At 43.0% G+C, this 15,198-nt stretch overlaps 1 protein-coding gene across 2 annotated transcripts; it reads left to right on the forward strand.

Moving 5' to 3' along the window:
- Positions 307–7,143, forward strand: LOC8069473. 2 transcript variants are annotated; one of them, XM_021448006.1, is made up of 7 exons: positions 308–813; positions 1,491–1,737; positions 2,756–3,177; positions 3,251–4,332; positions 4,816–5,301; positions 5,383–6,558; positions 6,657–7,143. In XM_021448006.1, exons 2-6 carry the CDS (start codon positions 1,574–1,576, stop codon positions 6,439–6,441), a joined length of 3,213 nt encoding a protein of 1,070 aa, XP_021303681.1. In that variant the 5' UTR covers positions 308–813; positions 1,491–1,573; the 3' UTR covers positions 6,442–6,558; positions 6,657–7,143. The 2 variants fall into 2 exon arrangements, with proteins under 2 accessions (XP_002439262.1, XP_021303681.1); XM_002439217.2 differs by having other exon boundaries at positions 307–813; positions 4,816–6,558.

Raw genomic sequence — 15,198 nt, forward strand, 5'->3', positions numbered from 1 at the left:
TGTGTGTGGGCATGGTGATGGATGGGTGGATGGAAGGATAGAGGGGAGGGGAGGGGGGCCCGGGATCCGGTGTGGCGCATCGGCTTCCGCGCCGTCGCTGTGCTTGCTGTCGCTCGCTTTTGCTTCGTGTGGGCGACCTGCACCTGCCTGCCTTTCCTTGTGTCTGCGTCACTGCGTGTGGGGCCCCAGGCGTAGCTTAGGGCATCCAGAGCGGTAGTAGTATTGTTTTAAGGCCAGCCAGCCAGCGTCGTTTTCAGGGCTGGGCCCCACACCCGGGGATTATAATAAAAAAGAAAAACCCTCGCCTCTCGCCTCTCGCCAGTTCGCCTCTCTCGGCTCTCGCGTGAAATTCCCCTTTCCCCATTCGCGCCCCCGCAGCCCCTCCGCTCCCACCGCCGCCGCCCGCCCGCCCGCACTATTCCCCACCGCTGCCGGCGCGTGCTCGCCCGATTCCGCGCCCACCCGCACCGGATTTCACCTCCCGGTCGCGGATCTGGTCCGTGGCGGCGGGGAGGAGAAGAGGAAAGGCGAACAACGTACCCGAGCGCGCGCGGTTGCGTCGAGAGGGCGGCATCACCGGCGACGGCGCGGAGGCGGCCATCGACGACGACCGTCTCGAGAAGCCCGTAGCTCCGTCCAGCCGCCAGCTTCACCGCTAGCTTCCGATCCACCTCTTCCCGCATCGTTCCGGCCGCACCAACACCCGTCCGTCCGCCGCAGGAGCCCGTGTATAGCGGGGGGACGTCAGCCATCGGCGCAGCTCCACCGCACCCAGCCGACCCGTTCAGCGTGACGACAACAGCAAAGGCACAGGTAAAAATCAATATTTTAACTCTGGATTGATGATGAGGTCTCGGATCTTTGGTTTCAGAAGCAGCCTTTTTTTTTCTGCTTAAGGACTTGTTAGATCGTTCTTGCTACGTCCGCGGTCGACTTTAGCTCCACTTTCGCTGTCTACGACCTGCTTATTTCCCACCCTCCTTATTTTGCACACTCGAGATGCCTTACTGTGACTGCACGGAAGCCGTGACCACCTATATTTCATGTCGCGGAAAATGCGGGCTTTACTTGGATTCTTGCGGAAAACGAGTGGCCAACCCTGTCAGAGTTAGCACAGCAGACTTGCTGGCATGGACATGCATGGAAGTTAATCATGTTTTATCTATCTCTGCTTTATTTGGCAACCGACGTTGCGTTTCTATTTGTTTGTATATGTAGTCTGGTAATGAATTGATTAGAGGTACAGCTCGTATTCATTTCTTTCCTTTGTTGCGATGTGCATATGCTGGCTCGTTATGCTGTCTTCTATTCCATGAACGAACTAAGATGTATAGTCTGCGTTATGTTGGCTTTTACACAATCAAGCCTGCTAGTTCCTCATTCCTGTTGTACGTTCTTTTTGTTTCAGCGTACTACTAGCTATCTCTCTCTGCAGTCTCGATGAAGCAAGATGTGTGGGATAAGTCATGCAATGCTTGCTGTTTTTTCAGGGCTGTGTGAGGTGTTTAGTTCAGTTCCAAGATCACCAAGACTGAAGTGACAGTTGTGCTGCACGCGGTGCTTATAACAAATAATGGACGCAGCTGCTCAAGCTCGTAGAGCTAGAGCAGTGGAGGAACTACGGCGTCTATCTGCACTTGCTGATGAATCTGATGAGACACCAGCAGAGCGTCTATCTACAGTTCCTGAATCTGATGGCACACCAGCAGAGCAGGAGTGTGACCACTTCTCCATGAGGTACTCATTTTCCATACCCAGTGTAGATGTCTGCATTTCTTCATTGGCTTCCATTCAACGATGCATCTCTATCTAGCAGTGTAGCACTGTTTAGTTGGTACTCCTTGAGCATGGTTAATTAAGCATACTTATTAAAAACAGTCATTTGTTGTATGCAAGCACAATAAAATGGCATTATTGTGACAGAATTGATCAACGTCCAGCTGAGCATGGTTTATCAACATGCTGCCTTATACAGTCATCTGTTGTCTGCAAGCACAATGCATGGACATTATTGTGATACAATGCTCAGTTTCCATGGGTGCTATGCATTTGGTTAGACTATGTTTAATGGCTGAGTGTGGTTTGTCATACTTCTGCCTATATACAGTCATTTGTTTTCTTCAAGCACAATGCCTGTGCCTTATTGTGTGTTTGTGACACATTGCTCTACGTTTGGTTTGATCTGAAGGGTCAGTTGATCCATTGGCTCCAATACGTGGCATGCACACTATTTATATATGTTGCTTGTTTTTTATTATCCTTTTATCTTGTGTAATCTTAATTTGCTATGTATGTATTATGTCTTTACCATCTGATTGGTTTTGTTACACATGCATGTCTATCTCTATTTATCAGTTGTCCATTCATCTAGTTTTCTGTGTGTGTGCATGGATTGAACCCATATCCTTTTGATAACTATCTTTCTATGCTTTTGTGCTCTCAACTTGTAAATGTCCATTATACTTGATGATTTTAGCCATATGGTTCTTCCTTTATGTTTAATACCAGCTAAGTAGAAATGAATGAATGATGCAACTGTTTCTTTCTTTCTTTCTTTCTTTCTTTCTTTCTTTCTTTATTACACATTCACAAAGTGAGGACAAAATGAGATTCACGAGTAAAACTGCCTATGCACAACTTCTGATTGAGAATTGCTTTTGGATACTGATCCTTTCTTTTTATCTAGAGCAAACATTCGATGATTTGTCTATGCATATATATCATAAGTCTCATTGTTGATTGATGCTTTTGTCAGGGGTTATGTTGCTATGATGCAGAAGAAGGATCCGAAACTTTGCTCTCCTCATATTTTCCATAACCAGCCACAATGTGATGAACACCATTCGTCCCCAGTTTTGGTGTCAAAGTATCATCAATGGGATTGCTCTAAATGTCTTGATAGAGTGAAAGTTTCAGGCCATAGGCCTACACCTGAAAATGTTTCTATGGAGCAGGATGGAATGAATGATGACTGCACTATTTCAATTGTTCGGATTAGAAGACTGTTTCCTTGCACACAGCAATCATCTGATAGATTGACCCTTTCAAAGGCCGCACAAGAATCCAATTCAAAATGCAGTTCTCCTGGCAACAAAGCAATTACTGCGATGAACGTTCCAGTAGCTGAAGAAAATGTCCCAGAGGCACTCGTTGAAAGAAGTGTTCCAGCGACACAAGGTATGGCTGAGCATGTTGAATTCTTAATTAATACCTTTTGTTACAATAAGCTAATATGACAATATTTCCTCAGATTTACAGGCCTCTACCAATAATATTGATTTGTCAGCGAATATCTTGAATGCTGCCTTGAAGGATGTCAGCGATTTACCTGATGATGTTCAAAAGATACCAACCAATGAAGAAAATGGCACACAGAATCTCAATGAAGAAAATGGCACACAGAATCAATGCAGTCCAGAATCTTGTGTGGCTCCAAATGAAGATGAGAGCAACATAGCTCAAGATGTTCCGAATGATGACCCCAGTGAGACTAATGTTTGTAAAACAGTATCTGGGCACAAAGGCAAACAAATATCTGGGGACAAAAGCAACCAAGTCTGTAACAAGGCTCCAGGCCAAGCATCATCAAAAAGAAATGTTGGATCTGATCTCAAAATTTCTCAGAAGAAGCGAAAAAAGACGAGGCTGTTATCAGAACTGATACGCACTAACAAGGTAGGGGTTTCTGCAGATGCCGTTCAAGTGGACCATGCAAACAGTGTTGATCTCAGTGAGCGTGGTAAAAGAAAAATGCATCTTGAGGTTGGAAAAGATAATGACACTCCTAATCAGAAAGTGGACGAAATCCAGTCAAGAGCTGTCAAGAACAAGGCAAAACACACAGGAGTAGACAAGGTAGACGATGGATCCTCTCTAATGAACTGGCTGAAAAGCACTCATAAGAAAGTTAGAACAGAGAAAAAAGACTCAGAACACAAGAATCTTGATGCCTCTGCTGTTCCAAACTCTCGCCCAGATATAGTTGCTTCTAATGACATGCATCATGATTTTGTACCCTCATTTGGGAATGTGGGCCAGGAAAAGTTGCCATCTACTACCAGTGCCAATCATGGGAATGGAAATGCACAGAATGACAACCTGGAGCAAAATTTGCAGAAGGTGGATGACCTGCGCCAAAATGAATCCAGGAACTTGAAACAGAAGTTCTTCTCAAATGAGAAATCCACGATTTTGCTAAAGAGAAAGGTACTGTCCACTTCAGTTTGCCATGACAAGAACATTGAGAACAGCACTATAAAGAGAGATATGCTCAGGTCAGATGATTTACCTCAAATGGAACCTGAAGGCTCTGTACAGAGATGTTTGGCAAAGGTATGATTAAAGAAAAAAATCCTACTGAATATATAAATAAAATATTACATTCATTGACCTGTTTTACCTACTTTTGCTGGCCTGAATTGAGGACCTTTGTCCAGTATAGGATTTTTAATCCCTATAATGTCTGTGCATTTGCGTCTATGCCACTTTGCTCCCATGCCATCCATGCTTTCTGCCGTGTACACCACTAGAATTTTTTGGCACTTTTTCTGACATTTGAGTGCACAAATCTGCACGCATGCCAACTGAACTAGCTATTTGTGTGTGTAACTAGTTTGCGATGGCAAGTGAGCAAATTAGCAAATCCCAAATTACATACACTTTCGTATAAACTATTACGATATATTATTTGTGCAATGGTGCAAGCAAAAGGAAATCCAAACTGAAAATTTACTCTGCTTCTCTACAAATATTGTACGCTCTTCTACCCTGATCCGGATATTATTATGATATATTCACTTTTCTTCGTTACCACAGGTTTCACTTGATAAACAGAAGATTCAGAACGTGCCTGGCCTCCGCAAGAAGAATGTACCAAAGAATAAGAAGAAAGGAAAGCAGGAGGTGCATGAGAAACAGAATGTGATGGATGACTTCCCCATGGACATTGTTGAACTCCTCGCCAGAAATCAGCATGAGAGACAGTTGATGTCTAACACCAATTATTTGGAAAACTGTCATACTCAACCCAAGGTAGCTCAAGTTGACTGTGCTGAATTTGCAGCCAAGGATTGTGGAATCAATGCATCAAATGAGTTCAACACTAATGTCCAGAAATCTTTGGTATCGGAAAGTCAGCAGAAGTCTTTACAGGATCATGCATCATCCAGTACAGAGGCTGCCAACGTGAATCTGCAGGATTTACATGCTCAGAAGTCATCACAGTGTCATGCAGCATCCAGCGCCAGCACCGAGGTTCCAAATGGTCATCCTCCAGAATCACAAATGGAGAATTCGCCTCAGGTTCATGCATTACCCATCACACGGTCTTTCAATGTGTACCCTTCAAAATTACCTGTCCTTGACATTTTGGAATGTACACAGGAACAACAGACACATTTCCACAGGGACGAAGAAGTCACCATTGCATGTACCTCACCTCTATTTCAAAACCATCAAAATATTGCTGAAGTGCCTGCTCGGAGCTGGAGGGATAATGGGGAAAATAAGTTAATGTGGGATTCTTTCAGGACAGCTTCAAGGAATTCACCAAAACCATCATATGGTTTTCAATTTGGAAACAGACTTCAAGAAGCTGATTCTGCTCCCATTCATGCATATGGAGCCTCTAGTAACTATGCAGCTCACCAGCCAGTAATTGTGGCTGTAGATCCCTACACAAAGGAAGCAGTTAGCCTGGTTCATCCAAGAAATGTTCCAAGCACAGCATTGACTATGGGGTCTGGTAGGCTGTACGATCAAAGGATTCCTGGACAGTCAAGCCTTTATCCAAAAGAGCCTGTGCCCGCTACACATCTTCTGAGACTGATGGACTCATCAACACCTTCAGGCTTCACAAGCTATCAAAGACCCGACAGGCGCCAGATGGAACTTCATCAAACACAAACTCTCGGTTCACAATTTACGCAGCATGATCAGTATAATGCATCACCGAGCACATCATATGGAAGCCACATAATTGAAGAGGTTCCACTGACACTGCAGGACTTATCTCGGCGTCAGCTCCAGCCAAACTTGCTCAGGCCTGTACGCCCTCATCCTCGAGTTGGCGTGCTTGGTTCATTGCTGCAGCAGGATATTGCAAACTGGTCTGAAAACTATGGGCCACAGTCTGGGTACAGATTAGGTGATTCTAAAGGGACAACAACGCTTGATATGAACAGAAACGGAAACTACAAGGCCTTGAACTCAGGAATGCTCTCAGCAGGATGGAGTGCTCTGCAGTTGGGTTCTGTTACCTCTGTTGCCAATCCAGAGTACCAATTGCCAAGGTATGGTACAGGTCAACCTTCTACCAGTGGCAATGGGAAAACAATTCATCCGTTGGACAAGCTTGTGAGGAAGGATATCTGTGTGACTAACAGAAACCCAGCTGATTTCACTGTAATCAGTGACAAGAATGAGTATATGAGAAGCATTTGAGTCTAAGGCAGGGAGGAGTGTTGTAGTTAGAATACATTTAGATTGTGATACATTTCACCTTATCAGTGTCAAGCAATCATCATTGGTAGAGGAAGGCTTTGTTGAATCTTCTGCAAGGTAAAAAGATCCTCTCTCCTCTTATTTCTATTTATTAACAGAGAGTCACTTAAATGAAACTTGAAGAGTTTCTTACTTTAGATGGATGGTGCATGCAGGCTCTTTGTAAGACAGTTAAGGATGTGCTGTTTCCAGGACGCAGAGCAGCAGCTACCATAGCCAGGTGCAGCCTACAGTTTATTATCTTCAAATGTTTTATACATAAGCGAAGAACTGATGTTGGGTTGCCATGGAAAACCCCAATAAACTTATGTCTTGTAGATAGGCAAATGTACAAGAGAAGCATGTGAGGCTGTGGCCATAGTAATGTTTTTTTGCCTTTTTTTTTGTACTCCTGTCCCAGAATACTCTGCAACTCTACAATTCAAAATTTATCCCAAAAGAATGGCCCATAGGTGTGAGATCTAATGTACTCTAGGCTAGCAGGTGTATCAGCTTACTGTACTCTATGTCATGTGGTTGAGCAATGTGTAAGATGGTAAACTCTTTCTGGCACCGAGTGTTGTATAGCATTAGACTACCCTGATGAAGGCTTATTAAAAGAATGGCCGATTCTTAGATGAATTATGCTTCTCTTTTGAAATCTTTTATTGGGTTTTTTGTCCCAGAGGCAAATGTTGGTCTTAGTTGTTGGTGGACAGTGGGGCCTGCATTTATTCCGTTGTTGGGTGTCTGAATGAAGCAGCAGCTTGTGATGGCTGCACTGGTGAATGGTGAGTAGCAGAGGATCTATTCTCTGGGGGAAAGTTTCCGCAGGTGTTGCCGATGAGGTGACCGAGTGGCAGATGTGTTGCAGGTTGATGTGAAGTTGCTGGTAAAGCAGAGTACTATGGTTCCTCTGATTCTGAAGCTAGCCTGCCTTTTTGCGTGATCTAAATCTGAAAACGCAGCTGGAATTCAGAAGTCATTCGAGACTTCAGAGTTCAGAGTCCGAACTGTCAGAAGCCGCTCACTCGGTGGCTATCCCGAGTTTCCGTGGAAGGAATCATCAAGGTCTCCTCCGTCCACTAGGACATCTACTTCGCAACGGCCGAGCTCCGTATGGTAGCGACATAAATAGGGTACATGCCAGTCCGGCCTATTTATCGTGTAATGTGACTAGCTCCGGGTCCAGGGTCAGTAGTCAAAGCATCTTGTTATTTTTTACTTGGTAAATCTTGTGATTTGACAACTTCCAAAACAATATGAGAAGTAAAAAAATAGCCCATCTCTCTCTAAAAAATTGCTATTTTAGACTTGGCAAAATGAAAAAAAAAGGCCTAGAAGATGGGGTTTTTCCCCCGGGAGCTACGGATTCCTCGTGCTTTCCCTCCTCTCCTTCGCGCGAATGCCGCTGCCATTGAATCGTAACTTCATAGATTGGTTCCCTGGCATCAGACCTAGCGTGAACCCTAGAAGGACAATGACTACCCAGAACACCGGTCTTGCCCTAGCAGACGCCGACTACCCTAGCTAGGCATGAAGATCGACGACGGGAAAAAGAGGAAACCACGTACCTGAATGCTGGACAACCTTGCTTAGCGTCGAGGAGAAACGAAGAATGGCGGCGGCGTGATCTTTTCTTCACACGGACGAAGGAGAGGAGCACCCTTTTCTTCGTACGCACAGGGGAAGGAAATGCGGTGTCAGAAATTGCGATGGCAAGTTGATATGCCAAGTTGCTATTTTTGAGCGTCGAGAGTCATGATATGCCAAGTTGCTATTTTTGTCAAGTTGATTTGCCCAATTGTTGGAGACAATTTTTTTCTTGTTTTATCAAAATTATATAGATGCCAAGTTATTTTGTCAAACTCTTGAAGATGCTAGTCCCATTTTATAGTGGTTCATGTGGCAATATTTTTTTTGGCAAACTGTATGGATGCCAAGTTATTTTGCTTTCACAAACTTAAACGGGTGATGGGTCATTTGTACACACGTACAACCCTTTGACGCGCCACTATCGGTTAAAAAATAGGATCTGGGGTTAATTAAGGTTTCTAATCACTAGCGGACCTAGAAGGGGCTTTGAAGTGGTAAGTGTGTGTATGTTGTGGGGAGGGAGGGAGGGCTGTGTCCTAGCGGTTTAGCGAGGTCATCGCTGAAGCCACATGTGGTAGGAGGACGGGGCTTGTTGCAGGGAGGGTGATGTCAAGTCAAGACGATGGTAAGAGGGTGGTGGAGGCGTGAGAACAGGTGCTTATTAACATGCCCTTTTTGTTTTCTACTAAATTAAAAGACTAAAAAATCTAAGTTATATAAAAAGAATTAGTAATTTGCTGCTAAACGCTCTTAAAACCAGAGCAAATTATTGAGGATCAATGCAGAATTCTAAATCGACCCTCCCCCCACACAAATTACTTGTCCAAAATTTTAGAGGGGCGACATGATTGTCGCTCATTTTCATGTGGTACCCTTCACATAAGTTCGGTGTCCTGTACTACGATACATTCCACATATTAGATTGCCCAATTTGGTGAACCTACTCTTTCAAGAAAAATTGCTTTCTTTGGCACCTAGCATTTGGGCCTTGTTTAGTTTCCAAAAAATTTTGCAAAATTTTTCAGATTCCCCGTCACATCGAATCTTTATACGCATGCATGAAGTATTAAATATAGACAAAAATAAAAACTAATTGCATAGTTTGGTCGAAATTGACGAAACGAATCTTTTGAGTCTAGTTAGTCCATGATTGGATAATATTTGTCAAATACAAACGAAAGTGCTACAGTGCCTGTTTTGCAAATTTTTTTGAACTAAACAAGGCTGATGTGCTTTGGAGGGATGATTTGTTTTTTCTTTTTAATATATTTTTAATGAAACTACAAAAATATACCTTGAATTCAAAATATGATATATTGTTATCTCCTTAAAACAATTTAATGATTTTGAGCATAGTCCTACTATTGTAAAACAAAATTATCGAACATTTTATGGGAAAATAGTTTCATTTTTTGTAAACAAAAAACATGATTTCTTCTTAAAGTACTTTTATGGGTAAACTGTCTCCCAAAGTCGTTCATCCAAGGAACAAAATTCAAAGCTACGTGCTTTTCTTAAAATATATTTTTTTGTCAAGTGAAACAAAGGATTTGGGGACATCTAGAAATCTTGTAGTAATTCTATAAATATTTGGTAAAATTGAAGCATAACCCATCTTTCTAGTACCTGACATCATAGATTTTGCACTTTAGAAACTAATTATTTCCTAGAATGCTGTACTTGAGTTTTTGATTAAGTTGTTTATCTTCAATTTTTTTGAGAATACAGAAAAATCATCTAATTCAAAGTTGGGAATTAATATTTTTTCATGTAATTCCTCAGCATACGTACTCAAGTGAAATTCAAAGTTCCTTAATAGAGCACATGCTCAAAGTTAGGTTTTATATTGAAAATAAAATTTAAAGAGTTCAAAACAAAACTCAAAACCTCATGGCACGTGTCCATTTTCTTTAGCATTCATGAAAAAGATGAGCACGTTTTTGAGTCCTTTTAAATTTAATTTTAAAATACAACCTAATTTGAGCATGAATTTTGTTAAAGAACTTTTGGTTTTACTTGAGCACGTATGCTAAGAGATTTGGAAGTTTAATTTCAAAACTGCAAAAGCTATGGTCAGATATAAGCAAAATGAACTTTGTTTGATTTTTAGCATCAAAATTTCATTCCATGGATGAACAACTATGATAAATAATTTCCCATACACAATTTTAAGAAGAAGTCATGTTCTGTGTTTCCAAAAATAAAATTGTTTTACGACGGGATGAGTTTTTCTCTTTGAAAATCGCTCTACTGGGATATTCAAGGTATATTTTTGCCATTTCTATATCAAAATATACTAAAAAGATTAAAAAAGTTTGGGATAGAGAACCCGAACCGAATATGCTTTTTTGGGCACCTTTTCTTTTCTTCAGCTTTTGTTCTAAATTGGAGCAGTTGGGCAAGAGATATGTCATGACAGTTCTTCACGTACGGCCTTGTTTACTTTAAAAATTTTTGCCGTTTTACAAATATTGTCTAATCATGGACTAACTAGGCTTAAAAAATTCGTCTCGCAAATTACAGATAAAATGTATAATTAGTTATTTATTTTATCTATATTTAGTGCTCCATGCATGTGCCGCAAAATTCGATGTGATAGGAAATGTGAAAAAATTGCAAAATATTTTGGGAACTAAACAAGGCCAAATATTATGTATTTTTTGTTTATTTATATATAATCATTCCGGGGATGCAACTTTTTAGATGTTTTTCAGCACAAGAAAGCAAACATGCATGTACGGCAGCAGGTAGGATTGGCCATTGTACGTATGACCCATGCATAGGCATGCATGCTTCTTGTGTAAGTTTGTTTCCCAGAAGCAACCATATAGTACTACTTGGCTATGTTTCCCTGCAAGGATTTTGCAAACATAACCAAAGGCCAGAATATTTGTAGCTCAAGAACATGGTCCTTTCAGAACAGATTCGCCCAAACCAAGCATTCCAGGAATCCAGTGACTCAGCAAGCAGTTGCCTTTACCTTTTCAAATAATTATGCTCGGCTCTCTCTCATCCTTTTCAGATTTAGACAGGCCGAGTGCTACTTTTTTCCCTGAACCAAACTACGGATAGTATTCGGACTGTCTTTATTCTTATGTTCAGAAAACAGCTCGCATGTAGTTGTTTCAAAGCAAGAAATCAGAAAGGGAGGTGGTAGACATAGGGAAGCAGTGACAGACTCCAGGCCCAAAGGCTCTCTCTCACAGCATTCATTGATTGCCATGAAAATTGGTAACAGGAGGTCAGGAACTGTGGATCCGGTTCCTCCAGCTCGTTATTCTCCGCATACAGACCCATGCATAGTATGTTGACAATTAGTTAATGGACAAGTTGGCACATGCATGCATACAGTGGAGAAGGAGGATGACTGCCCTGAGAGAGGCAGATGCCAGTGCCGGATTGGCAGGACTCCAATCCATGCTTTGACAGATTTAGTCATTTAGATGACAGTGATAAGGATGAAGATTACACCACCCTGCCACCTTCACCATAGTCATTTCCGAGAGTAGCTCAGGTATTGCCAGAGAGGACACCCCACTTCCTATATATCACTTCAGGTGAGACAGCCGGCCGCATCCACTCCACGGATCGCAATCGCAAGAGTCCTTCCTTGAGCTTCAGCACCAGATGGTTGGGATGCAATTTCAACTCATCATCTAGATTCAGAGAGAGCGGAAAAAGAGAGGTTAATTTGAGGCCCAACAACACCGTGCAGATCGAGAGGCACGAGGATGCCCTAGATGCTTTGATCAGAGGGCAGATCAGAACACACTTCTTGAGAGAGAAATAGCACAAATTAAAGTGCATATTAGTTTGCATACCTCTATCAGTAGATAGGCTTGCTAATAGCTACCTCCTCAGCTCAGGCCCCTAGCTTCTCGATCACCCACTGGCAGCTTAATTAGCCATCTCTTATGTCTGGACAATGGCAGACATATTTCTTCAGGAGCAGCAGGTCCCTACCCAGCCATATTCTCTCTAGAGAATTAGAGATGACAGTCAGTGTGCCAGACTTTTGGAGGCGCGGCATCTCACATTTTATAGCTGGGAATCTTCGGTTCAATATTTCGAGTCTTTGCGGGCCTCTCTGGGTTCGCTATTTGACACTCCACCCTCTTCAACTCCTTATTAGACGGCATAGAACATTCCACTACTCAGCGAGACTACCCTTGCATTGGGAGCTTAGTGACTTAGGGTATGGACACTAGCTCCATTTGGCACTTCAAGCATCATGACTGAGTCAAGCATATAGTCACAAATAGAGCCAGCTGAGAAGGAGAAGGCCAGATACTCCTATTGATGAGGGAATTAATTAATCAGCGCTATCCAACTCAACTGAAGACACAGATGCATGCATCACAATTCGTTGTGACTCCATGAGTTAACACACGAGTTAACACGTCTGCTATCTGCTGCACTGCCCCCCTCCGATCCGAGACCTCTAACACTCAGATTGTCTTTTTATTTGGTGCTTAATTAGATGCCAAAGGGGGCTAAATGAACTATTAAATACTAATAATATTTAAGAGCCAATAAAGGATTAATTAGTAAGGAAATTAGTAGGCTGTTGGTTTCTTGAGGTGCGCCTGGCGGTGCCACCGACCACACGCGGCTGCAAGCTACTGTAGGGGCACGGTGTGATCCGATGCTAGCTTATACAAAATCACTATCCTTATTATGATATGATGCTTAAAAAGTCAGTGTATATGAACTTTTCATATATATATAGCTGTATATTTTGTACGTGTACGTCACGATTCCTTAGTTAAGTCATCAGTCAAATTAAACATGAACCTACTAGTCAAAGTCACAAATTAAAGTGAGACACACAAAAGGAACTAATCACTTCTAACTTTTTTTTGTTAACATCTAGTATCTATCATCCCTCCATAAATATCCCAACTAATTAAGCTCAAAATTGCTGTGGTGCCGCCAGTTCACCGCCGGCCGGCGATCCTCGCCCCCCGGCCGGAATGAGAGACGAAACTGGGAAGCAGTGGCCGGAGGAGATTGATTCGGCGTGCGAGTGGGGAACGAAACAAGCTTGCCCACCATTGACTGTTGCCGGGAGGCTCCTGAATCCTGATGGACGGCGGCGGCGGCGGCGGCTCCAACTCCTCAGCGTGCGTGCACGTGCCCTGGTCCGCCGCCGCCGCCGCCGGCCGGTCGGGCTCGCGTCCTGCTCCCGCAACCGGGAGGAGAGGAGGAGGAAGGCACGCGGTGACGCATGGGCTTGCTGCGGTTGCGTTTAGCTGGGCCGAAACAGGCCGGCGCGAAAGGAAGAAGCCCGGCCCACGGAGATGGGCTACGAGGGGCGCGCGGGCTGACAGAAAAAGGCTTGGGGTTCCTACTGGGCCTTGAACTGTTTGGGCTGGCGAGTGTGCTGCTTTGCCGTTGCTGGGCTGTAGCGGCTGAGGAAGGCTGGCGGCGGCTACTGGGCCTTACCGAGGTCGGCCGAAAACAGAGAGAAGAGAAAGGAATGAGAATATTTTTTTAGGATATAAGGTTAGTTTTAACCACTTTTCAAGTTTTTTTTTTAAAAAAATGTTATTCAAGATTGAAACTCTTACACTTTTATAAGTGGGTTTTGAAAGTATAATAATGTAATCTATTCTGATTCTTTGCTCTTCCTAAACATATTTTGAAAAAAAATGTTTTTAAACTCTTATCTTAGATGGTTATTTTAAAATCATTGTCAATCTCATTTTTTGGAAGTCAAAACATACTGTTTTTGAAGCCTTTTAGAACTAAAATTAGAAACATGTTTTGAGATTGTTATTGCAATACATCATTAGGTCATTTTTAGAAAAAAAAAATTGTTCCACAATTGACTACGCTTGGCATGCCTCAATGGAATGGAGTCTCGAAATGTAGAAACTAGATTTTTGTTGGACATGGTTTGGTCCATGATGAACCAAACTGATCTACCATTATCCTTTTGGGGATATGCTCTAGAAACTTCTTCGTGGGAAATGTCCTAGGCTATTTTTCCTTAAGATACGGTGTTGTGAAGCTTATGTAAAACTTTTGACGTTTGATAAGTTCCATCACAAATCTGATAAGTGCTTCTCTGTGGGATATCCTAGGAGGACCAAATGATATTGTTTTTACAACAGGGAAGAAGGAAAGGTTTGTAGTCGAATTACTATGTTTTTGGAGCAAGGTGCAACTTGAAGAAATTTAGGAAACACCAAAAAAAATTTTGGCCCATGTATGCAATGACAAGCCCAATGGTCATGGGCACGTACAACGGAAGTGTGGAAGCGACGTCAGTTTTGCAAAAAAGCCCCTCATGAATAGTAATCAATGAGGAGAGAGAGGGTGAGATCGATCGTCGTCTCGTGAATCAACGGCTCTGGCTCGTGCTGCCAGGCAGAGTCGTCGGCCGAAGCCCCATTGTATGCAGCCGTCCTCTCCAGTCGTCCGCTAACGGGATCCCTCTGTGGCACGAGCAGGAGTCATCCTTTCCCCACATGCGTCGTAGATGTCGAACGCGACGGTGCTGGTGAAGCCCAATGGCGCGGCGGCAGCGGCATCCCGGTTGGTCGCGGCAATGGCGCTGCGGCGGCACACCGGTGAAGCCCAATGGCGCAGCAGCAGCCATGCATCCCCGTTGTTTGCGGCCATGCCGCTACGGCGGCAGGCCGGACGGAGGCCGCCGGAGATGGAAGCGGCAGTGGATTCCAGTCATGGATTCGTTGTCGCTACGGGTGACCCCAAGTAGGGATGCTGGGTATGTGTTGCCCATACCCTTACCCACGAGAAAATATTTTACCCGTTAATTTACCTATACCCGTGCACGGGTAAGAGTTTTTTTTTTCCATACCCTTACCCATGCGGGTAACGGGTAACCCATGGGTTATCTTTACCCATGATTTTAAGAATATTTGCTATAAAAAAATATATGTTTTAATATATCAGGCTCCCAAATTTAGCCAAAATATCATAAATCATTAATAAACTCTTCAAATATACAAGCTACATGAACACACAATCAAATGATCTAATAGGTAAATCCATCATTACTAGATAACAAATCATAAAATTCATAAGTTCCATGATTCTAGTATAATTTATCGGGTTCAATTTACCCATGGGTTAACGGGTATGGTCAATGCAGTC

The sequence above is a fragment of the Sorghum bicolor genome, chromosome 9 (genome assembly GCF_000003195.3).
Source record: "Sorghum bicolor cultivar BTx623 chromosome 9, Sorghum_bicolor_NCBIv3, whole genome shotgun sequence".
NCBI lineage: Eukaryota > Viridiplantae > Streptophyta > Magnoliopsida > Poales > Poaceae > Sorghum > Sorghum bicolor.